This window comes from Salmo trutta, chromosome 13 (assembly GCF_901001165.1).
Source record: "Salmo trutta chromosome 13, fSalTru1.1, whole genome shotgun sequence".
Lineage (NCBI taxonomy): Eukaryota > Metazoa > Chordata > Actinopteri > Salmoniformes > Salmonidae > Salmo > Salmo trutta.
In genome coordinates, this window is record NC_042969.1 from 2,319,548 (window position 1) to 2,343,875 (window position 24,328).

The following is a 24,328-nucleotide window of genomic DNA, read 5'->3' on the forward strand; positions in this document are numbered from 1 at the left end:
CCCAAGTCTGAGCACCTGTGTGTGTTTCCTTTTGAGCTGGATGAACACCCAAATGTGCATACAATGGTAGCACACAGGTCTGTGCCAGTTTCTATCCACCTAATTCTCTGTCTCACTCATTCTTGTTCTCTCACTCTCTCTATCTCAGTCTACAGGCATATCTTTAATTCTCCTTCTCTCTCAATTCAATTTCTTCACAGGTCGGTGCCAGTTCTACCCTCTTCCTTTTTTCAAACACACACCCTCTCTTTCTCTCCGTCCCTCTCACACTCATTCCCTCTCTCTCCCTCACCCTCCCTTTCTCTATGACACTTCTTCACATAAGCTCCCCCTCTCCACTACTCTAAAACCATGGAACCAGGAAACACTAACATGACCACCTCCACTTCCCCTGCCAGGGAATCGGATGTCTTCTTAAACGTTGGAAGTCGGCAAAGAAACATCAACATTAATTCCTCTGCTAAATGTTCCTGCTGAATAATGTATGAGAGTGGTTACAACGCAATATGTAGATTTCAACCCACCTTTGTCAGCCATTCAAGCACATCAGAAGTTGGCTGCCACCAAATACTTCCAGACAGACATGGCTAGGCCTACAATCAGTCAATAATGTTACCAGAGCATCATACAAAGGGTAGCCTTGGGAGGGAGGGATCCCTCTACATTAGCAGCCTTAGCGGAGTTAGCACTGGGACTTCAAAGGGAAAGTACTAAGGTGTTATTCACAATAAACAGATCTGAGGGGCCTTATCTGAGAGTGGGCACAATGCTACCGCTAAATGTGTTCTGCTTGATGTAAACACACAAGTACACACACAGGAATGGAAATAATTCAAATTCTATAGATACACAGAGACACACACAAGCACATGCACACACACACACACACACACACACACGCACACACACACACACACACACACACACACACACACACACACACACACACACACACACACACACACACACACACACACACACACACAGGTCTGAGGCCTTATGTAGGAGTCGTTATAATGGACTGCTGAAGCTGCTCTAGTTGGAGGTGTAAACAGCAACACACAAGCTTCGTTTTACATACACAAGCTTTTACCAAGTATCTGATGGGGTAATTCAAATTCCAACACTAAGGGATGAATGATAAGTAACAAACACAGCTTCCACAAACTTTTTCTCCTACCTTGGTCAGGCAGCTGGCAGACGTTGGGGGGTACGATCATATTGAGCACGTCGTTGACAGCCGTGTCTATGTAGTGGCCTCTCTGGACGTCGTGCTCACTGTCCGTCTGGTCGCTCTCTTCGTGCCCGCTGTCCTTCAGACTATTGCCCTCCAGGTCCTTGAATGTTGATGTGCTACAGAGGGAAGGAGGGAGGGAGAGGGGGATGAGAAAGGAGAGAATGTTGATTTACTGTCACATCAACTTCTATCAGATTCTCTCCTCTCTCCTTCATCACCTCTCTCCCTCGATCCATTTCTCTCCTGTGTCTGTCTCTTTTTCACTTTCTTTCTTAGTTCTCTTTTAAAAAATCAAAACATTTTCTTCATATTGTTTCTCTTTCACTATCTCATCCTTGACTCTCTAACATGTGTGTCTCTCCACATCCTTCTCTCTCACACATTTCTCACAGCACTCAGAATCTTGAGACAATGAGAGGGATGATGGGAATCTTCAGGAGGACTCTTAACTCTGGCCTCAGCTGTCTAGAAGGACGCGACTTCACAGCGTTCCACATTTTATTTCTGGAGGGAACAGAACCTTGCTACTTCTGTAGTAATCGGAGGGTTGTGGTGGTGGAGGCACAGATTAACTCTGTTGGGGATTTTTGGGATTAAGAGGCCATTTTTAAACTCTGCTGATAGTGGAGCAAAGAGGCTGCAGGCTGTTTTAGTCTGTTTCTAAAAGGGACCGTGTGGATGTCGATGCACTGACTTCAAGGGCATCTCTAGTGTGAACTGTTGTGGCTATAAAGGGCCTGTCCGGATATTTACATCCTGTTTTTTTTACAATTTAAATGTATGTAATTATATACCCATTGATTAATTAAGAATATCAGACGTAAATGCCTCATGAGCCCTGTCCCTCAGCTTTATAGCAAACCAAGTGTCGGGGCTGTTTTTCAAATAACAGAGTGGGCCTTTAAAACATCATGCAATTACACTCTACTGTTCAACAATCAGATGATAATCAAGCATTCCAGGAAGGAAAGGAATATAGAAAATGCTATGAGCATGTGCGTACGTGCACAGATTGAATCTGTCTTGTTTGGGGCTTAAAGTCAATAGAGGCAGGCAATCAACAGCTTCATAGTGTGTGCATGATTTCCGTTCATTTGATTGCCACGCCACTGGAACAAATTGTGCTATACAAACAAGACTGCTATTGAGGGAGGAGGTGAATGTATACATCACGAACCTCACGTAGGAGAAGAGAGGAGAAAAGAGGAGAAGAGAAAAAATATAAGAGAAGGAAAGAGAAAAGACAAAAAGAAAAGAAACAGTAGCAACAGCAGTTACCAGCTTTCCTTTGAGAGGCTTGCCTGGGAAAGGGGGAGAGAGAGAGGTACTGCAGTAACGGTAATGCTGGCTTTACCTCTCTCTGATGTTATCAGTGTAATTGCACCTGTCCCAGACTACAGGCCCACAGGCTCCTAGGGGATAGCTTTGTAGTGTGCTGTAGAGGCCCCTCGCTTAAATGTGCTTTGTTTACATAAACATAGGGACTTTTTGGGGAGGAAAATTGCCATAATGGCTTTTCAAAAAGCCGGGGACGGCCTCAAACAAAAGGGAGGTTAGAATGTTCCGTAGCTGCAGGTAAAAAGTGAGAAATTATAGGCCTGGCCGCAAAAAAATAAATAAAATTGCTGCAGGGCGTTATTAGAGTTGTCTACACTACCCCGCCGGAACCACGAGCTCACCTTATATCCTGCTTCAGGTGGACTCAGGAATGCACCATTAGTCCCATATCTCACAAAGATAACCTTTATGCTCTGCTCAATGTTCTCAAAATGGGTGACTCAAATTAACTTAATTATTGGTACTTTGGTAATAGCATTGAGCTGATGTATTTTTTTACACACTGAGATCCAACTGTGCTACGAACCTCTTGCAATATTGAAATCACATTCCCGGACAAAATTCGATTTGATTTCTTTAATCTTATTCATGATGTGTAAGTCGTTTTACGAGCCGTGTTTTGGCAGAAGTTTTTCATATTGCTCAACGTGTCTTGATTTTTTTTTTTATGGGAATGGATGGAATTATTCATGATAATGTTAAAATACGTGCTTTGAAGATGCAGACTTGAAAAATGTACCTAATATAGTAGTGAGGGATCATTTTAGAGTCTAATTCCAAATTAGATTATTGATTGTGTGAATTTGTAGTGAATACACAGAACAAACACTGGTTTTCACAACATGCACACTCATGCATTTGCAGCCCATAGCATCAGACAATTACGGATCACAACGGGTGATAGCGGAAAATATCAAATTGCCTAATCAAGACATACCTTTTGATAAGATGTGCTCGGCTGTTGACATAGCTGGAGTCGACATAATTATCCGTCTGTAACAGAAGATTGGGGGAGGAGGGGGAAGAGGGGGAGGAAAGTAGAGAAAAAAACAGAAGAGATGCATTTAATTTCGTAGGGAACCAAATAATGTTACAACAGCAATTGCCTTTCAATAGAAGTGTTATTTTACACAAAGTGAGCGAGCCTCAGCTTTCAAAAGGTGGAAGCCATTCTCTTTCAAAGTACCTACACGGAGACAAGGAGAGAGAGAGAGAAAGAGAGAGAGGGCCTGCTAGGAGCTGAGAGAACTAAGGAGAGTGCTGCAGTGAGCAGAGACACTCCTCCATTCCTCCGTCAGTCCTCTCCATCCCTCCATCAGACCAAAGTCATAGAAATGTGATCATTAGGGATGACAGTGCATCATGCAGAGAGATAAAATGATGGAGAGAAGGAAGAAAAGTTTCCCTTTTTCTCCTCTCCAAATCTCTCTCTTTTCTCCTCAACCTTTTTGAGTAGATCTGAATCTATAAATACGAAATAAATAAAAGTGTAAGAGGAGAAGAAGAAATTGAGAGCGTACCAGGGTGAATCTTAACTTTTAGCAATTGCAGATTAAAAGCAAGCACGGAGGAATCTGCATACGATGGATCTCTGACCCACATAGTTCAAAGGCATTGTGCATCATTCTTGGAGAGGGGAGTTATGACAGGGGAGAGAAGGTACATTGAGATGTCCCCTCGTGTCTGGTGAGCATCTACTCAGTCAAAGGTATCCTGTATTCAACGTAAAAATAAAATCCCCCAACGTTTATAGAAAGACTGTTATAGTAAGTTAGACAGGAGAGTGACAGGGGAGAGAGGGGACATAGAACAGGAAGTCCCTTGTGCCTGGCCAACATACACTCACGCCCAGATAACATGTCAAGAGGGTATCAAAGGCACTCTCAAAGGACTTCCCCAGCCTGCCCATGAAAACTCCATGATCCGACCCTTTCAACATACTTTGATGCAGGTGTTTTCCTGTGGGAAGAGGGAGAAAAGGACATCACTCCTCTTAAATTCCACTCTCATAGACTCATGATATGCTAGCTCAGATAAAGGATAAGGGATAGGGGGATAGTCAATGGCTCACATCCGGTGATGAAGTGTTACCTCTGACAAAAGAGTCACCCCTATGATAAGAAATGTTAATGTAGGCGGTGGCACGAACTCACTGATTATCAAATGAGGGACAATATTTGCCAGCCCGGTCCTGCTGTTCAGGGGAGCAGGAAGCCGTGTGCGATGGTGAGGCAGGGTGACCAAATGCATTTGTGTAAAAAAATGTAGCTTGTTAGCTGGTGATGGGGTTGGCTTTTTTGAAAAGTGAAACCCTTCCCCAATCCCCACCCTATTTGTTCCAACCTGTGTAGGTTGAGGCAGAAACCATAATGCAAAACCACAATGTAAAAGGGAGAGAGAGCGAGAGAGAGGCTTTTGATGCTTTTTTATTGAGACATCCTGACTTAAACACCCTATGAAACATCCCCCCCACCCCTCATTAAAAAGGCAAGAGTGTGTGAGAGAGGGGAAAGAGAGGCAGAAGACAAGAATTTAGATGCAACACTAGCCCTTGTGTTCTTGTATGTTGATGTGGCCTTTAAAAGGCACTACACAAGAGCAAGGAGGCAGCCTGGTCTCAGAGCAAAATGTATTATATTTTACAAAAATCTGTGCCAGTTCAATCAGTATGATATGTTAAGTTACATTATTTGACCCGTTTAGTATGACATATACAGTATTACATTTGACTGCTTTAGTATAATATGTTACATTTGGTATGTTTACATAAGACAGTGAGTTACTTTTTTGTAAGATGGCACCGGCAGATATGGAAGCTCTGCTTCTAGCTCCTAAGCAACTTTGCAGTATTTCATTTTTTTTTCGCTTTCAGTTTTGCACGAATGCTGCCATCAATCCACGGTTTCTGGTTGGGGAAGGTTTTAATAGTCGCCGTGGGTACAACATCACCGATGCACTTGCTAATAAACTCGCTCACCGAATCAGCGTATACATCAATGTTGTTGTTCGACGCTATCTGGAACATATCCCAGTCCAAGTGATCGAAGCAATCTTGCGTTGAACAGACTTGGGCACGGGCGTTTCCTGTTTCTGTCTATAGGCTGGGAGCAACAAAATGGAGTCGTGGTCAGATTTGCCGCAAGGAGGGCGAGGGAAGGCTTTGTATGCGTCGTGGAAGTTAGAGTAACAATGATCCCGAATTTTGCCAGCCCTGGTCGCGCATTCGATATGCTGATAAAATTTAGGGAGCCTTGTTTTCAGATTAGCCTTGTTAAAATCCCCAGCTACAATAAATGCAGCCTCAGGATATGTGGTTTCCAGTTTACATAGAGTCCAATGAAGTTCTTTCAGGGCCTTCGAGGTGTCTGCTTGGGAGGGGGGGGGGGTATACACGACTGTGATTATAATCGAAGAGAATTCTCTTGGTAGATAATATGGTTGGCATTTGATTGTAAGGAATTCTAGGTCAGGTGAACAAAATGACTTGAGTTCCTGTATGTTGTTATGATCACACCACGACTCGTTAAATCATAAGGCATACACCCCGCCCTTCTTCTTACCAGAGAGATGTTTGTGTCTGTCGGCGCGATGTGTGAAGAAACCAGGTGGCTGTACCGACTCTGATAACATATCCCGAGTGAGCCATGTTTCCGTGAAATAGAGAATGTTGCAATCTCTGATGTTTCTCTGGGAGGAAACCCTTGCTCGGAGTTCGTCTACCTTGTTGTCAAGAGACTGGACATTGGCGAGTAGTATACTTGGGAGCGGTGGGCGATGTGCCCGTCTACGGAGCCTGACCAGAAGACCGCTCCGTCTGCGCCTTCTGCGGCGCCGTTGTTTTGGGTCGCCTGCTGGGATCCGATCCATTGTCCTGGATGGTGGACCAAACAGAGGATCCGCTTCGGGAAAGTCGTATTCCTGGTCATAATGTTGGTAAGTTGACCTTGCTCTTATATCCAATAGTTCCTCCCGGCTGTATGTAATAAGACTTAAGATTTCCTGGGGTAAAACAGTGTAAGAAATAATACATTAAAAAACAAAATACTAGCCGGCTTCCACCCGGTTACTCAATCCTGCACCTTAGAGGCTGCTTCCCTATATACATAGACTTGGAATTCCTGGCCACTTTTAATAATGGAACTGTTGTCACTTTAATAATGTTTATATACTGTATTCTATTCTACTGTATTTTAGTCAATGCCACTCCGACATTGCTCAATCTAATATTTATGTATTTCTTAATTCCATTCTTTTACTTTTAGATTTGTGTATTGCTGTGAATTGTTAGATACTACTGCACTGTTGGAGGTAGGAACACAAGCATTTTGCTACACCCACAATAACATCTGTTAATTATGTGTATGTCACCAACAAAATTGTATTTGGATTTGATTTAGAGCAAAAGCGAAAGCAGGGTGGTTGGTCGCGAATGTCTAGCAACCGAAAGGTTGTGTGTTTGAATCTCATCACAGACAACTTTAGCATTTCAGCTAATTAGCAACCACTTACATTTGAGCTAATTTGCATGTTAGCTAAGCCATCCCGTTACCTTAACCCTAACATTAACTGTTAACCTACAAAAGCAGTCAAACGCAACATATCATCCTAAAGCAGTCAAACATAGCACATGAATGTAGTATATCATACTAAATGGGTGACCGGGCTGCCTAAAGCAGTCAAAAGTAGCATCATAATAAGCGGGTGACCGGGCAAAAGTTTTCACCCCCCTTGGCATTTTTCCTATTCTGTTGCCTTAGACCCTGGAATTAAAATATTTTGGGGGGGGAGGGGTGGGTTGTATCATTGATTTACACAACATGCCTACCACTTTGAAGATTCAAATATGTTTTATTGGGAAACAAAAATGAAACAAGACAGAAAACATTTAAAACTTGACCGCGCATAACTATTCACCCCCCCAAAGTCAATACTTTGTAGAGCCACCTTTTGCGGCAATTACAGCTGCAAGTCTCTTGGGGTAGGTCTCTGTAAGCTTGGCACATCTACCCACTGGGATTTTTGCCCATTCTTCAAGGCAAAACTTCTCCAGCTCCTTCTTGTTGGATGGGTTCCGCTGGTGTACAGTAATCTTTAAGTCATACTACAGATTCTCAATTGGATTGGGCTTTAGAACTTTTTGAGGATCTGAGGGGCCATGCCTCTCGAGGGAGAAGCGGTGCTGTCGTGCCCTCTTCACAAGTGTGTGGGTGTGTGTGGCACATGTTATTAATTCAGTGGTGATGTGAACACCGAAGAACTTGAAACTCTCGACCCACTCCACTACAGCCCCATGGATGTGGATTGGGGCATGCTCGCCACTCCATTTCCTGTAGTCCCCGCTCAGCTTCTTTGTTTTGCTGTTGTTGAGGGAGATGTTGTTGTCCTGGCACCACACTGCCAGGTCTCTGACCACTGTTGTGTCATCAGCAAACTTGATGATGATATTGGAGTCTTGCGTGGTAGTCATGGGTAAACAGGGAGTATAAGAGGGGACTAAGCACACACCCCTGAGGGGCCTGTGTTGATGGACAGCGTGGCAGATGTGTTGTTGCCTACCCTCACCGCCTGGAGGCGGCACATCAGGAAGTCCAGGATTCAGGACTTCCTGACGGGTCCAGGACTTCCTGACGGACTGCCCCCAGGTGGTGAGAGTAGCCAACAACACATTCGCTACGCTGACCATCAACACAGGGGCCACTCATGGGTGTGTGCTTAATTAATGCTAGGGAAATGCATGTCTGTGTTTGTTTTACTCTTTACTAGCCCTGCCATTTTCTCTCCTAGCTTCAAGGACAAACACAATGCGATCAAATATATAATAATGGCATCAGCGCTAGCATTGTTCCCTGAGGAACTCGCAAGCCGAAACCCACCAGCTTTAGCAATGTACTGTACTATGGATTAAAGAAGTACTAAGTATTGTTGAAATATCACGTTCCCCCCAACAACTTACATACTAATATATCAGCTATACTGCAATGGTTAAATGTCAACATTTTGACATATTACAATGAGACCAATGTAAATCAGAGTGGTAATTGTGGTTGAAATATCATGTTCCCCCCAGCAACATAAGTCACAGTTGTTATTGTGGTTGAAATATGTTGTTTCCTCCACCCCCTCTGTCCACTAGACTAGGCCCGCCAAAATACCTCAATCACTGACCAAATAAGGCCACTGTTTGTCGTCTCACCTCCACACTGGCTAATTACATCCGTAACAAGATAATATTGTAATTAGCAACGACGGCGGGGCAGGCGGCCTCCTGATTGCATCGTCATCTCACAAATTTCAAACTTAACTCATTAAACCTTAACTCATTGTTATCAAGGAGATCATTTGTAAAAAGCTATTTTGATTAGCATTTTATTAGCCGCCCTTAACTCATCTGTAATTATTGTTGATAGTTATTTTGTGGTTGGATGTGTATGCACTGTACATAGACATATATTGTATTGTGTGGTTTTTTTGGTGGAGCGTGCCACCTGTGCTCCACTTTGTCCCAGTGAGCACTCACTATAATGCCTGGATCACAGAAATATAATGAATTTACTATATTTCTATGGCCAGGATTTCCATCTAGCCCGGGCATTCAGTGAGAGGCTAATGAACGTGCATGGCGGGAGTAACAAGGGGAAAACTTAATATACATTTCCTGATGAATCTCACTCTGGCTCAAGCCCTGTAATTGGTTTGGAATAGTAAGCTCAGCGTTGAGTGTTGTCAGTCCCCCTGGGAGTAGCGATGGTGGGAGGGATGATGCTTAGGCACTATAGTGGTTTAGTAGTCTACACACTGGGCTACGTCATCAGGACTGCATTTCCCCAAATGCACTGCTCTGTGTTCATCACAGGTCATCCTATTGTAATCCCTTAAAGACACCCTAATGCCCCCTTATATTCTTCTAGGTTTTCTGCCCTTATAATGATTTGACCTGCTATTCAACTGTACAGTAGAGTAGCTTCAATGGACCTGTGCTCCGCCAAGGGACTCTAGTCATCAGTAAAATCAGAGCAGCATTAAAGCGAGCACATTTTCTTTATTATCACATAGTCAATGGCAATGAGCGAACACAAATCAGAAAAGGGCACAAACTTGCCTACTGCGTTCATGAGGAGGCACTCTGGAGAGGGCTTTTTTGAGGGAGAATACGGCCAGATAAATTAGCAGGGCGGCTTCCTGTAAAGAAATGCCCTCCGCCCCCGTCCGCCTTTATCTATCTGACCAACTTTAAAAAGCGGAGGAGGAAATGTCGATATTTCTTGCTCTGAGATCGAGTTTCAGGCCGATGGAGGACGAGGAGAGACTTTCTTAACTATCGCTAGGCCACCGCAAATGGCTACTTAATCAAGTTGGACAATGTGTTGTTGTGATCTGAGTGGCCCCAGTTTGACAGCCAGAGTCACTCTATCCCTATAATTATTGTTCCGTTTCATCTGGAGAAGAGGAGGAGAGGAGGGTTAGAGCGTTTGGGAGAGTAAAAAAGAAGATGGGTCGAATGAAAGTGGTGAACGAGGGAGGGTACAAGGGAGGGGGGAGATAGGTGAGTCTTCTCTTTCTACTCACCCTCTAGCCCCAGCCCTAAGGCCTCCCCTTTCCCCTTCTCTCTTCCTCCCTCTTTTTCTCCCATGAAAGGGGCACTAGTGGGATCCTCCTCGGTGACACTCTTTCTGCCGCAGCAGAGAGAGGAAAAGCAATCTCCTCGCTTAGTCTCTGCCATGAGATTTGATTTTACCTTCCTACCTAGCGTGACAATAGGTATTCATTGTATATGGCAGTGGAGAGGGGCACCCAGTGTGTGATTGTTTGTGTGTGTGTAGGAGAGGACGGGTTGGGAGCAGACACAAGCACCAGGCAAGTTCTGGAGTTGTCGGGAAAATAGAAGAAAAAAAATGAGAGGAAAAAATCTTGACACATCACAATTTTGATTTATTTTTTTTAAATCTCGCCGAGGCCCGATATATCAACCAATACAATTAAACTTGCATTTACAGAGGAGGGATGCATTGACTAATTGAAGTGGCACGCTTAAAACTCAAATTATTAATTATCGTGCCGTGTCCTTGTTTTCAGCGCCAAAGGTAAAACTCCGATTAGTTTGCCATTTAAATGACTAAAACCTTGCACAAATGTAGTTGGAATGGAAGAAGTGAGTTAGTGGGGGAAGACAAAAACATGTTTGGAAAAATAAGCGCTGGGAAAAATAAGGTCTGGAAAGAGGAACGCTCAATGCCCGTCGTGGATGCAGGCCTCTAATCATGTCAAGTTGTTCTGCAGAAACACTCAGCTGAGGCTGTATCAATTAAGTGAGCCACACAGCCTCTGGCTACAACATTCCCTCTGTAGGCTGCTAAATATGAAAATAGTCCACAATATCATCAGCATAGAAAAAAACACAAAGTCCCACGATTAAAACGGACTAAATTTTCATGCCTGATTTCACACTCTAAGTCTGCAGTCTTGAGTCATCTTATAGTGGGGCTTACTCATACGGTCCCTTGAGTCCTGGGAAGGAAATGTTACCCATAATGAGCCATGTTGTTTCTATACTCTTCCCCAGGAAGGGGTCAGATAGTAGGGCTCAGTGAGCGAGGGGGGGGGGGGGCAGAAGGAAAGCTTAGTGTCTGAAGAAGCATCTGTTTACACACGTATGTATTCCTCCTTGTATAATGCTTCAGTGCTTCAGCTGCAGAGGAGATGCTATTTGTGTGTGTGTGTGTGTGTGTGTGTGTGTGTGTGTGTGTGTGGCCTATCATCCCACACCCCACTCTTGCACATTCCGATCGCGAATAGAAACGCTCACCCATAAGCCTCTCACACTCTCTCTGTCACGCACGTCTTTCTCTCTTTCCAAAAAATGCTGCTCTGACAAACTCTGATTTGCACGCCTGCGCTGGTGCCCCCGCCACAACTGCTACTGCTAACACGGCCGCCACACCAGACCTGCCACTGTATAACCCACTTCTCTAACCAGCTCGGCTTCGCGCTGTGTGGCACTACCCATGACAGCATGCCAGATCAGCACAGTACCTGCTAGGAGTGGGATTTATGCAGCATTTACCAACGGGAGAGGGTAGAAATGCTCAACTAGCCTGTATGGAGTTGACAATATCCCCACATTCACCACTCTCCTCCTATTTCCCAACACACACACACACCTATAGAATGTCCTATAGATCCTCTACATCTGCTAGATTATAGATGTCCCTTTTCCCAGCCAGGAGGCTCAACCAGTAAACAGGGGCGAAAAAGAGCCCAAGGTACCACACCCATGGAGCTAGTGGATGAGATTACACATTCCATTTCTGGAGCCTTCCCCATGATAAATATGAGGGAGTTATTACCATTTAATATCAATCGGCAAACTCTAATTACGGCCGATCCATCCTCACAATTGGGCACGTGTAAAGTTCTCAGCATCATTTCACTTCATCACCTGTCAATTCAGCCCCCAAACTCAATTTGCCCCAATTTGGAATCAAACGTATTATGAAAGTGAGTGACTTTTTGCGAGTAGTGAATGTAGTAATGGCTTTCTGAAAGCAGGTCTAAGAAATGCATTTTCCCCATTCTTTGTGTCTGCAGGCACTGTGGTAGTGCTACTATGTTCACACAGAGCCTGTGTCCCAAACGACACTCTATTCCCTATATAGTACACTACTTTTGACCTGGGCCCATAGGGCTCTGGCCATAAGTAATGTACTATGCAGGGTATAGGTTGCCATTTGGGTCACAATCACAGAAACATTAATAGCAGACAGAGTGAATCAAACACTATCACACAACTTCCCTTGACCACGTGTTGGTGTCGTTGGCATTGTTTGTACCCGACTATACAACCCATCCGCCGAGGGAGGAAACACAATGAAACAGATATGTCAACACAATGCTCCTACTTCCTGATTCCAGTCTTTCTCTCTTTCAGTCTCTTTCTCTCTGCCTTCCCGTGTGAAACGGAACAAATATTTTCCCATTCTGTTCATAAACAATTGCCAACTGCTTCTTTTAATAAACTGAGGAAAAGAAAAGACAACGGTGTGTGGATACTTTTTGAGTACTTTTTTCCTGCCTTGGCATCTGTAGTTACAAAGAGCGAGAAAGGAGGAGGCTCTCATGCCCTTGAGTTTTGAACCAGCAATAATGTAATAGCCTCAATAGCCAAGCCCAGGCTATATCATCCCAGTCAGGCCCTTATAGGCATCATCTCCTTCGGCTCCATTTGTGTACGAGTGAGTGGAGATGTGATTAATTATACATACATTAATAGCAACAGTATTCATAATTCATGAGGTTGCCAAGCGTTAACGCTACTTTCCCTCCTTTTCAGTGTGATTAAAATATTTTAAATAATAGGCCCACGTCGAGATGTCTGTTGCTGCATTCTGGAGGACGGAGCTGAGAGCGTTGGTTTTAGCCTGGTCTTGTTGGTGCTGTTGTTGTTGTCTTACTAGAGAGAAGCATTGTTCTAGCCCACCGCACCCCTGTTTCTAAGTGTCAGTCAGAGAGAGTCGGAGAGGAGCGGAATAGCACCTGTGTTGTGCTTTGTCAGTGTATCTGCCTTTGTGGTAAAATGCAAATGAGACAGAGACAATGTATCCACTGAGAGTAGCAGGCTATCAGTGTAACGTCCCGCTCAGTAGATTCACACCACTGACAATAGAGAGCAGGGAGTATGGAGAACTGTGGTTACATTTCACAACTGTGTGTGTCATGACAATATGTGTGTGCCTGTTTGTGTATGTCAGTGTGTGCGTTTTTTTTAAAGCTATCTATCTGCCCGTCTGTTATGAGCGAAATCCTGAAGGAATGCGTCAAGATTAAGATTTGGGGTTTTACATACTAAAAAGGGGAGGGAAAAACTCTTGGCTATCACATACTAGCTTTTTCAAAGGGATAAATAGGCTTACTTTTCTCTTAAGCCTGCGAAACCTAATCAAACTCAAATAGCAGGAACTTCCCCTGAGGCAGTCCCAGGGGATTTTCCTTAATTTGGATGTCAGGATAAAAAAGAAGAAGAAGAAAAAACTTTTCACACCCTCATCCCAAACTGGGAAAGTCTGGGACTGGTGGACATTTGCATCGAAATTCTCTGAACAGGCCCTGGAATTCCAGAATGATCAGTGAAAGGAGGTCGGAACACCTAATCAGAAAGTCGAATCCACGCAGATTTCCTGTTTTCCATTCTTCCGATGATAGGTGTGAAACCGGTGTGGTTACTAACCATTTTAGCTTTCCAAGTTAATTAACCTAGTGAGGATTTTGGAGGGCTTCGTCTCAATTGTGGATTTTCTCTGTTCACCAATGTAAAAGGGGAGAGGGGAGACTGTAATTTAATGTTCTTTTCATTCCTACCGGTTTTGGTGAACATTACTTCCCTGTCACTAATCCCAAGTCTCAAATAGGAACCCCTTTGCAGTATCTCTCCCACATTCTTAGGTCTAATAATCCTACATACTTAAAAGTGGCACTGGAAGTAGGCTGAGCTTTCATGATTAACACAGTCAGAAGACATTCAAACTGTGCTCCTTTACACTCTAATGTAAATATACAGTAGAGTCGAAAAATACCTATTGTAGGATACAGTTGTACTAATACAGAATACTACCGTAAAACTTCAATGAAACGCCAAGTGTCAAATTGCATATATAATTATGAAAAATATATAAAAATAGCCTCCTGTCCCAGGCAACAAAATTCAAAAGGCACTCGTACATCTGAGCAATCTTCTTGCAGGTGCATGGCAACAGTTGAACAAGATGAAGGAAAAAGGAAACCGCACACTGCTAGTCAGGCAACGGCACACATAGTGCCTTTATTTATACAGGTTTTTCTCATTGAGATAACATCTCTGGACCAATAGCAGCAGGGGGAACAACGTTTCAGACAAAACAACTTACATTACACTAACACAACATCAAACAAAACTATAAACACACATACAGGACAACAAAAACATTTTACGTAAAAAAAACTAAGTCTTGACTAAAAACAGCTGTCCTAAAAACAATTACACTCGATACATCGATCAAGTGTGTAAACTCCACCAACGTAACTAGATCATCAAATTTGAAAATGTTCAGGAGAGAATTCCAGGACCACGGAGCTAAATAACTAAAACTATTTATACCATGACCTGTTCTAATTTTTGGTACTGTTAGAAGCAAATGAGAATGGGACCGTAATTGATATTTATTTACCGACCTGACTAAAAAAGAACAGAGATAAAACAGCATTTGACCCAATATGGCCTTATAAATCAGTGTATACCAGCCAACGCAAGGTCAATGACAACCAGCCAAGAGCGCTGTGGAGATCACAATGATGTGTTAAGACGTTTTTGATTTGTAATGAACCTGAGGGCTGCATGATACACTGAATCAAGTGCTCTCAGGGTAGTGGTTGAGGCCTGCATATATATAACATCACTATTTCAGCAAATAAACGCCTGCTTCAAATAAACACCGGGACTAAATTAATTGTTTATGAGGTTAGCATGAATTATTTACAAGTTTCATTGTTTGATTTATTACATGAAATAATTCAGTAATGACAACAACAACAAAAAAAGTTAATCATTACATTTTATCACCAGTAAGAAACTGCTAGTCATCGTCTGCTAACAGCTGAGAACTGCTGGCTAACTGGCAAGAATGAAAACAGCCAACAACTTCGGAAGTACAGACCCCTATAAATCGTCAGATTGCCCTCTAGTGGTGGAAGTAACAACTGCTGAAAATGCACAGTCGAAGAGGAGAATAATTATTCTGCCAAGGAAAAGTTTATAAATAAATGTGAGACAGTTTGTAAATGAAATGAAGAAATGTATTAAAATCCTGGAAGTGAATGCTGGAATTAAACAATTAACTATGCATATGAGCAAAAGCTGTGTGCATTAAGAAAATAGTTGCCTTCTCAAATAGGAGCCTGTCGTGTTCAGTGATTTAAGGAAAATAAATGCCAGAGGCTATTAATTTAGGTTTTACGGTAAGTAGAGTATAGTAATAAGATTCACAGTACAGCTGTGTCACAGGATTGCAAACGACCCAAAAATTGAATGTGTACATTATTTCATTATTGGATAAATACTTCCCTATGACATAACATTCGACGTCTCCAGGTCCTATCGGACGTAGGGAGAGCTATCAATCCAAGACAGTGAACATTGTTGTGATCGCTTGACACAACAAAGTGAAGTAATGAAATGGTTCATCGGGGGGGGGCTATATTTCCCCCCCAAATATCTAGCAGACAGGCGGCTGCCATGTTGGGTTGTCTCTTCAGATTCCACCCCCCCTCTCTCTCTCACTCGCTCTCCCGTCCTCGTCAGACTAACAAGGCATCTTTCGAGACATTTTTGTTGGATTAAAAGCAAATTCATGCTTGATCCAAAAATGTGGTCTGAAGCACCGTATGGATGGTTTCACGCAATTGCGGAGCCTCTGGAGGCATAAAGAGGCCAAATTGAGCTCCGTACCGCACCGTCATACTTCTCTCAAATGTTTTAACAACGCGGTAGGTAGGAGGTTCTGTATCAACAAAAACAACTTCCCTTCACAACAGCTCTTTGCTGCTCTGCGAAGCGCAAAAAGTATGTTTGCACAGACTTCTGCCGGAGGCTGCATCACGGTAAGTGATGTATGGCAGATGTCGGATTGACCATGCAGCGCCTTTAAGATTTGCGGCAGCTCATTACAGACTGGGGCTGGGCGAGCGGATGCACTCACTCTGAGATGGATTGAGTGGGTCTCGTTATTGACATGCGTTAATCTGACACTTGCTGAAGGATGAGTCACACACACACTGGCTAAGGGAGTAACAGTCCACATACACACACACTCTCCCTCTCTCTGCCTCCAGAGGTTGCGGCTGATTTGGATACAGGTGGAACTTCATCAGTGCTTATTAATCCTTCTAGCCCTGAATACTCACTTAAACAAACCACATTTACACAATGTGCTTGGGCTGGCCACTGTGACAGGAGGGGAGGTGGGGGTGGACTTGATCTAAGGTATGCGTGCAGGTGCTAAGAGCTTCATACACACACACGTCTACACCTACAGTACACAGGTCCCATTCACTCACTCACTCCCATTCCAAAGAAACACACACACACACACACACACACACACACACACTAGCTGTACCGCACCACTACGGATGCTCTTTCGTGTCTCAGAAATGAAAGCCTATATATGTGCTCAAAGCACTGAGTGAATGGTGAGAATGATAGGGCAGGCTCACTAACTGGTGAATCATAGATGGGGGGGGTGGTTAACTAGAAAGATGGGCATGTATCGGTGGCTGCTAACCACAGCAAGGCTGCTCCAATCACGGCTCCCATCCAGTAATGGAAGGCCCTAGTTAGCTTTGAGCCCCCCTGTTGCCGATGGTGCACATCTGGTCCTAATTTTTCGGATTGGTCTTTCTGGCAGCTGTCAGCTAGCGGTGGGATTGATGGGAGCCACGTTACCACCTCAAGCACATCACTCACACATCTATACAGCCAGGAGTAGCAGCTTGGTCAACAGGGGCCATGACAGGCTGCCATCAGGTCATCATAGTCATAACAACAACATTCTATCTCTCACAACTCTACGGTGAATGTAATTCACACTGTCATGTTGTTTTAGTTCAACCACCTTATTTCAATAAGCAAATGTCATTTTTTCCCCGGGAAGCTAATGAATGTAAGTGATAGAATAGAGGAGTCTGCCAATGTTGCCCAATAACATGGCTATAGGAGTGCAAATATTGTAAATATATACATAGGAACATGCATGCCCTTAGAGAGAAACATACACACACATAGAAGAACTCACATACACAACCAACCACCAACATACACACATCCGCACACACACACTCTCAGTGGTGGGGTGGGGGTTCAGCAGCGGCCTGCTGTCATCTCCAGTCAGGGAGCGAACGGTGAGCAGTGGAGCAGCTTGAGAGCGCGGTCAGGGCCGAGAGCGGGCCAGATGCAGCAGGTTTGACCCACTAATTCATAGGGGGGGGGGCGGGGGATTTCAAACCGCTGACAGACACAGGGATTAGCCTAGCCTGCACTGTCTTGATTTCATTTGTATTAGGCCCTGTCTTTGGGGGCAAACAGGTTCTTACAGAGAGAGGGGAAAGCCAGGGCCACTGAAAACAACAACAACAACAGAAGGCCCGTCTCTCCGGTGCTCCCAAACCTCCTGTCTGCATACTGCAGTCCTGGAGCCGCGTGGTCTGCTCCACACTGCAGGGAGGCAGGAGTCACCAGGACACAGTGTTCTGATGCCCCTAGCATGCCTGATAGCATCTTGTTTACGGCTTGAATAGGTCTGCCGCCTGTGCTTTACCTCTTTGACCTAATGAAATCGCTCGTCTGCCTTTAATACACACCTTGACTTCCTTGAAATGAAATGCTCCAACCCTTTTGTTCTGCCATTGTAAACAACTTGTCGTAATTGTTGTTGACTTATCAGCTGAGCTGTCTGTGTGTGTAGGTGCGTGTGAGTGAAATTGTGCGTGTGTGTGTAATTGCGCGTGTGTGCGTTTGTGTGCACTTACACTGCACACAAACATTCTCAGTGGTTATCTGATGAAAACATATCTTGGGGGTTGATGTTTATCCATTCTGATGCAGATTGGGTGAAGTTAGTCTTTGTCTCAATGCGGCAGCTATGGCAGGATAATGTAATTCATCTTATCCTTATTCATGGCTTCTGATTAACAGGCAATTTTATTCACTGCAGGCTGATGTAGTTTGATATCCTATAGCAGATAGAAGAAACATTCTGTTTACCTCGTAGATATCTAATGTGCTTCTATTTGTAATCTTGGGAATTAATTAAATGAAAAGAGGTAAGAATCTGCACACAATATAATAATTTTACATTCCCCTTTGTCCACGACTGGCGAAGTCGACAGAAGACGACTTACAATGTTAAGCAGAAGAGAGAGAAAAAAGGATACTGTGGAGCTGAACTGCGGGCCTAGTAAAAATGAAAAGTGAAAAACCGAGCAGCCGGAGAGTAACAACAGAGAATAGGCGGAGTACTGGGCTATTCCAGTGAATAAGTAGACATCCTAGCGCCTGACCATCTACAATAGTGTGCTGTGAAAAATATGCCAATGCTGTGTAGCCATCTAGTCTGTTAAAACCCAAAGGCATGATGGTCTAAAAGCCTCCTTTATGTCTTCTCGCTCAGGTGACAGGCTCCATGAGAGCGAGCTAATGTACCATGCACTGGGAAAAGTTATTTTATTACAAGGCAGATCTAAACAACATTAAAGGAAAGAGAGAAAAACCTTGGGAGAGCTACAAATGCATTTGGAGGGTCCTTCTGACAGAAAAAGAAAACACTGTCGGAGATCCTTCATTTGAGACTATCAAGCGGCACTCAGAAAATAGATGCTTTTTCATCCTTCCCTGCTCCTATCGGAAGATATTACGGTGGGAAATGTCAAAGAAAGAAAGAGAAAAAAGGGGAAGAGAAGTATTATGGTTCTATTTTTTTGATCGCAAGTAGAATAATTGGGCCTCCGACTCTTTACATGAGTAGCACGCCAGCCAAAAGACTGTCCCCGTTCATTCATGTGGGACACTTTGAAAATATCGCTTCCTGTACTAACCTGCTCACTGTGAGATGCAACAGATCTGACACCTGCGGGAGGCGCTATTCTGACCCTATGTTGATGGGCAATTTCACAAATCTTTGAAAATGCCTCTTTCATACCATCCCATTCTTAAAACATCTATGGCGTGGTGGTGAGGTAGTAGAGATGAAAAAGACAACGATCTGACTCGGTAATAAGGTCATTAGAATGAGCATTACAAAACAATGTTTTCACATTCCTTCTCTGTGTCTCTCTCTCTCGTTATTTGGCAGTACATTTTCCCCTCATTTGCATCTAGTATTGTAATGCGTGTACCCAGGCTAATTCGGGCCCTATTACTAATAGCTAATAGCATGATCCTTATTGTTGTTCTAACTACCCATGTTAATGATTGTAACTCTAATTACTATTGCTGTATTACCCAGCTTAACCTATTCCGGGGTGTAGATCACTCGCATTGACGGCAGTTCCGTCCCAAATAGCACCCTATTCCCTTTATAGTGCAATACTTTTGCCGGGTGCCCATAGGGCTATGTAGGGAATAGGGTGCCATTTTGGACGTAGACCATGACAAAGCCGGTGAGGAATCGCAGAATTGTCCCTTCGATCAAACCTAATTAGCAGTGTGGTTTATGAGAGCGAGAGAGAGAGAAAGAGAGAGAGAGAGAGAGAGAGAGAGAGAGAGAGTCACACCATAAACAAGTATCCACACACAGGAGCACCTTCTATTTCTATCCTGTCTCTTGCGCCCTCTTCACCCTCCCTCTCACCCAAGACCCAGAGGCTCTCAGGCTGTACCCATGAGGGAACCAGTCCAGCACCTCCTTCCCTCCCTCTCTTTCTCCCTAATGAGATGCATGATGGCTTCGCACTTTCAGACCATCTAAAATAACACATCAGGTGGCAAGTGCTAGATTGGTGCCAATTCCCTTGGCAACTGTGTGACAGCCAGTCAGCCAACCAAAAAACAACACTTCATTAGCAAGGTAGTGAGACAAACAGGCTTAAATTGGAAGAAGACTGCTATCACTCCTATTCCTGCTCCATTTCCTTTAAACAACTCTTCTTTGTTCCTAGATAACACCCAGATCTGTGCGATAGCAACTTCACAGCAGCTATAGTTCACTGAATGTGCTGTGCTTATTAGTGTAGGCTGTAAAAGTAGAGAAATAACAAGATAAACTTTCTGCAAATGTGCTAATTTCAGAATGTCTTTTTGATCCTGTTTGCCTCTGACATTGAAGTATTTACGCATTCCTATTTGGCTTAAATCCGTATTTTCCTTTACATAAACATTCAGGCAGTCATGTCAAATCGAGTAACTAAGTGCGTGTGTTGTATGTGATTATAAAGGCGTAAACCATGCAGCTTAAACAGATCCGCTGGACACGCCATTCTGCTGCTAAATTTAACAGATTGTTTTTACTGCTGTGCTTATTAGCGGTGTAAAATAACACATCACCACCTGGCACCATCTTTTTTAAATAGGGGAGAACAATTAAAAGAAAAACCTCAAAGCCATGAACAAAGAAGAAGATAATCAAGGACCTCAGTCACCCGAGCCACAGACTGTTCACTTGGCTACCGTCTGACAGACGTCGACAGTACAGGTGCATCAGAGCTAAGACAGAGAGACTAAAAAACAGATTCTATTACCAGGCCATCAGACTGTTGAATAGCCATCACTAGCCGTTTACCAGGTGACACTCACTCACACAAAACACACAAGCTATCACACACACACCTCATACTCACAGAAACATGCACGCACGCACACACACTGTACACAGCCAATGCTGCTGTCCCATGTTAGAGAGACGTGAAACCACAGGACACGTCCTGTTTCACACAGTTTATCTAAATAATGTATTCTCAACATAGCTCATTCCAATACTTCTACTACTGTATATTGCATTTTAGTTACACTGTTTATACAGACTATATATATATATATATACTGGGTTCTTGACATAGCTCACTCAGTACAGTATCTACTGCTACATACTGTACCATTCTTAGTATATCTTGTGTAAATTAATCTGTGTACATACGTATAAATTGCATTTGGATTACTGTTACAGTGCTATTTGGGTTGTTAATTAGATTTGTTCTAACATTTCTTGATAATTATTTTATTTGTATACTTGACTGACATTTTACTGCATTGTCAGGAGCCAGTAACATAAGTGTTTCACTGCACCTGCTATAACACCTGCTAAACTGTGTATGTGACCAATAAAGTCATTTCTACAAGAAAAAAAAGTAAATGATCATGTATTTTTTCTATATCAATTGATTTCCTGAAAGGAAACGTGAGTTGTTTACAAAAAAACAAACAGCGGGTGTAAATATAGAGAAATAACAAGATAAACTGTCTGCAAATGTGCTCATTTCTGAATGCTGTTTTATCCTGTTTGCCTCTGACATTTAACTATTTATGCCTTCCCATTTGGGCTTAAATCCATATTTACCTTTTCATTAACGCTCAGGCAATCGTGTCAAATTGAGTTACGAAGTACATACGTTGAACGTGATTATAAAGGCATACGCCATTCTGCTGCAAAATGTAACAGATTTGACTTACTGCGTTAGTTGTGTGTGAGCATGCGTGGGTGTGTCTGTGTACACGCGTGTGTGTTTACATGAAATCCATATACCTTTTAAACTTCATAGGTAAAAAAACCTCTAAATTGTGAATATCACGATAATCATTCATATTACTTGTCAGATGGCACATTCGAGATGACACAAATAACACACAAATAAAAACTGCCAACATTCTATGACGTAGCTATCGCTCACCATATTTGAAATGTTGCTGTTAGAATGTTACATCCCAAATGGTACCCTATTACCGATATAGTGCACTACTTTTAACCAGAGCTCTATGGGCCCTGGTAAAAGTAGTGCACTAAATAGAGTGTAATTTGGAAGGCAATCAAAGTGTTGAGGGAGGCAGTGATAAGCAGCCCCTTATCCGTTTAAAGACACCACCCGGTAATCCAGCCGAGGGGAAACTGCAGCTTTAAAAGACTTAGTCTGGATTAGGCCTAGTCCTTCCAAATTAAACCAAAAGTCAGCTTTCTAGCCGTTGCTCTTGCAAGCTGCTGCTTTCCCTTGATGGCCTTTGTCCCACCAACCAACCACAACAAGGAAATCGGAAAATGGTTAGGGCTATTATTAGAATATTAAGAATATTCAAATGATATTGCTCTGTTGTCTGATGCTGGCCCCGGACACCCAGGTACTAGGAGGGTCGGCCAAGCCTTGTCCCATCCTAACCCTGCCCCTCAGTATTGACCTGTATTGTCACGGGAAAATAATCCTGCAGCAACAGTATTTTAATGTCTTGTCCATAAAGTTGCTTGATTTGTGGTTAGGCATTAGCTGGCCAAAAGCAGGCCACATGAAAAGTGCAATATTCTCAATATAACTGTGTGTTAGTGTGGGTTTTCTATGAATTTATGTAAATGACAAAACTCATCTGCATTTCCTGCGGTGCAGGATAATTCTAAGGAACAAAAGAGTGATCAAATTAAGATCCAACATCTGTACATCAACCATGGCTGTGCAGTAGGAAAACAGCAAAAAGCAATGATTTGTAACTTATCTCTTCCCACTGCTGGAAAAAAAGTGAGAGCAATGTGCAAAATCCTTACTCATGCAACTTGTAAAAACCCTGGAGAACACAATGTCTTGACTCATGTCATGACATGCCCAAAATGTAATTATTAGAATCTGATGTGGCTCAGATTAAGACGGTTGTGAGTAAAAACCACATGAACCCCCTTTCCCCTCAACTACATTACAGCTGTATGTGTGTACGTGTGTGTGCTCACTCGTGTGTGCACATGTGTGTGTGTGTGTGTGTGTGCTATTAATGGCCCTGTCAGGCTGCTTTAGGATAATGATCCCTCAGTGTTAGTGTGATCAGAGCACCTGAACACAACTCCATGGTGACCCTTCTCCCATAGGGAATATTCAATCCCAGTTGTTATTACAGCAAGCGAAACAAGTCACAATTTCCACTGCCTCCACCAGGGCGGCGCCACTTCCTCCCCCACTCGTTCTCCCGTAAGGCAGGTCTGGCAACAGCTGGCGATCAGATGGGAGTAGGGGAGCTTAAGGCTCCTGCTGTAAGCACTGCACTCAGAACACCCCAGAATGACCCAGCGTGTCAGAGCTCCAGTGCTTTCATTCATTAACTAGGCCACTTGTGCAGCGGGATGTCAAACTTTGGACGTGAGAGGAAACTAAAAGCTTTACTTCTATGGTGTTTCCACCGAAACTGGCAGCTGGACCCACAAGCAATGTTTTCTGACTGAGTAATGGTGGTATAGTGATGAACTCACAATCATAGCTTCTATCATTATTAATTGTTTTCTTTTGAGTGCTCAGCTAAGAGTATATATATATAGCCCTATTTAATATACACTACCGTTCAAAAGTTTGGGGTCACTTAGAAATGCCCTTGTTTTTTAAAGAAAATCACATTTTTGTCCATTAAAATAACATCAAATTGATCAGAAATACAGTGTAGACATAGTTGATGTTGTAAATGACTATTGTAGCTGGAAACTACAGATTTTTTATGGAATGTCTACATAGCTGTACAGGGGCCCATTATCAGCAACCTTCACTCCTGTGTTGCAATAGCACGATGTTAGCTAATCCAAGGTGATCATTTTAAAAGGCTAATTGATTATTAGAAAACCCTTTTGCAATTATGTTAGCACAGCTGAAAGCTATTATTCAAATATTTACACATGTTAAGTTTGCTGAAAATAAACACAGTTGACAGTGAGAGGAAGTTTATTTTTTTGCTGAGTTTATGTATATATATATATATATATATAAAATAAACGTCCTCTCACTGTCAACTGCGTTTATTTTCAGCAAAGTTAACGTATAAATATTTGTATGAACATGACAAGATTCAACAACTGAGACACAAGTTCCACAGATATTTTTTTTCTGAGTTTATATATATATATATATATTTACAGGCAGACATTCTTGTCTTTTCAAGTTGACTGCTATCAGTCTACCAAATGTCTGTCTGTCTGTCTGTCTGTCTGTCTGTCTGTCTGTCTGTCTGTCTGTCTGTCTGTCTGTCTGTCTGTCTGTCTGTCTGTCTGTCTGTCTGTCTGT

The 24,328-nt window shown here is 43.0% G+C and overlaps 1 protein-coding gene across 4 annotated transcripts in view; it reads right to left on the reverse strand.

The window, feature by feature from the left end:
* The window catches only part of LOC115205052 (protocadherin-19), an 82,884-nt gene that overhangs the window by 32,522 nt on the left and 26,034 nt on the right, over positions 1–24,328 (reverse strand). For all 4 annotated transcript variants that reach the window (XM_029770621.1, XM_029770620.1, XM_029770618.1 and 1 more), the window contains exons 3-4: positions 3,513–3,568; positions 1,181–1,353 (exon numbers count right to left, since the gene is read on the reverse strand). In XM_029770621.1, the coding sequence (XP_029626481.1) occupies positions 1,181–1,353; positions 3,513–3,568 (229 nt within the window). The remainder of the gene's footprint in view (positions 1–1,180; positions 1,354–3,512; positions 3,569–24,328) is intronic.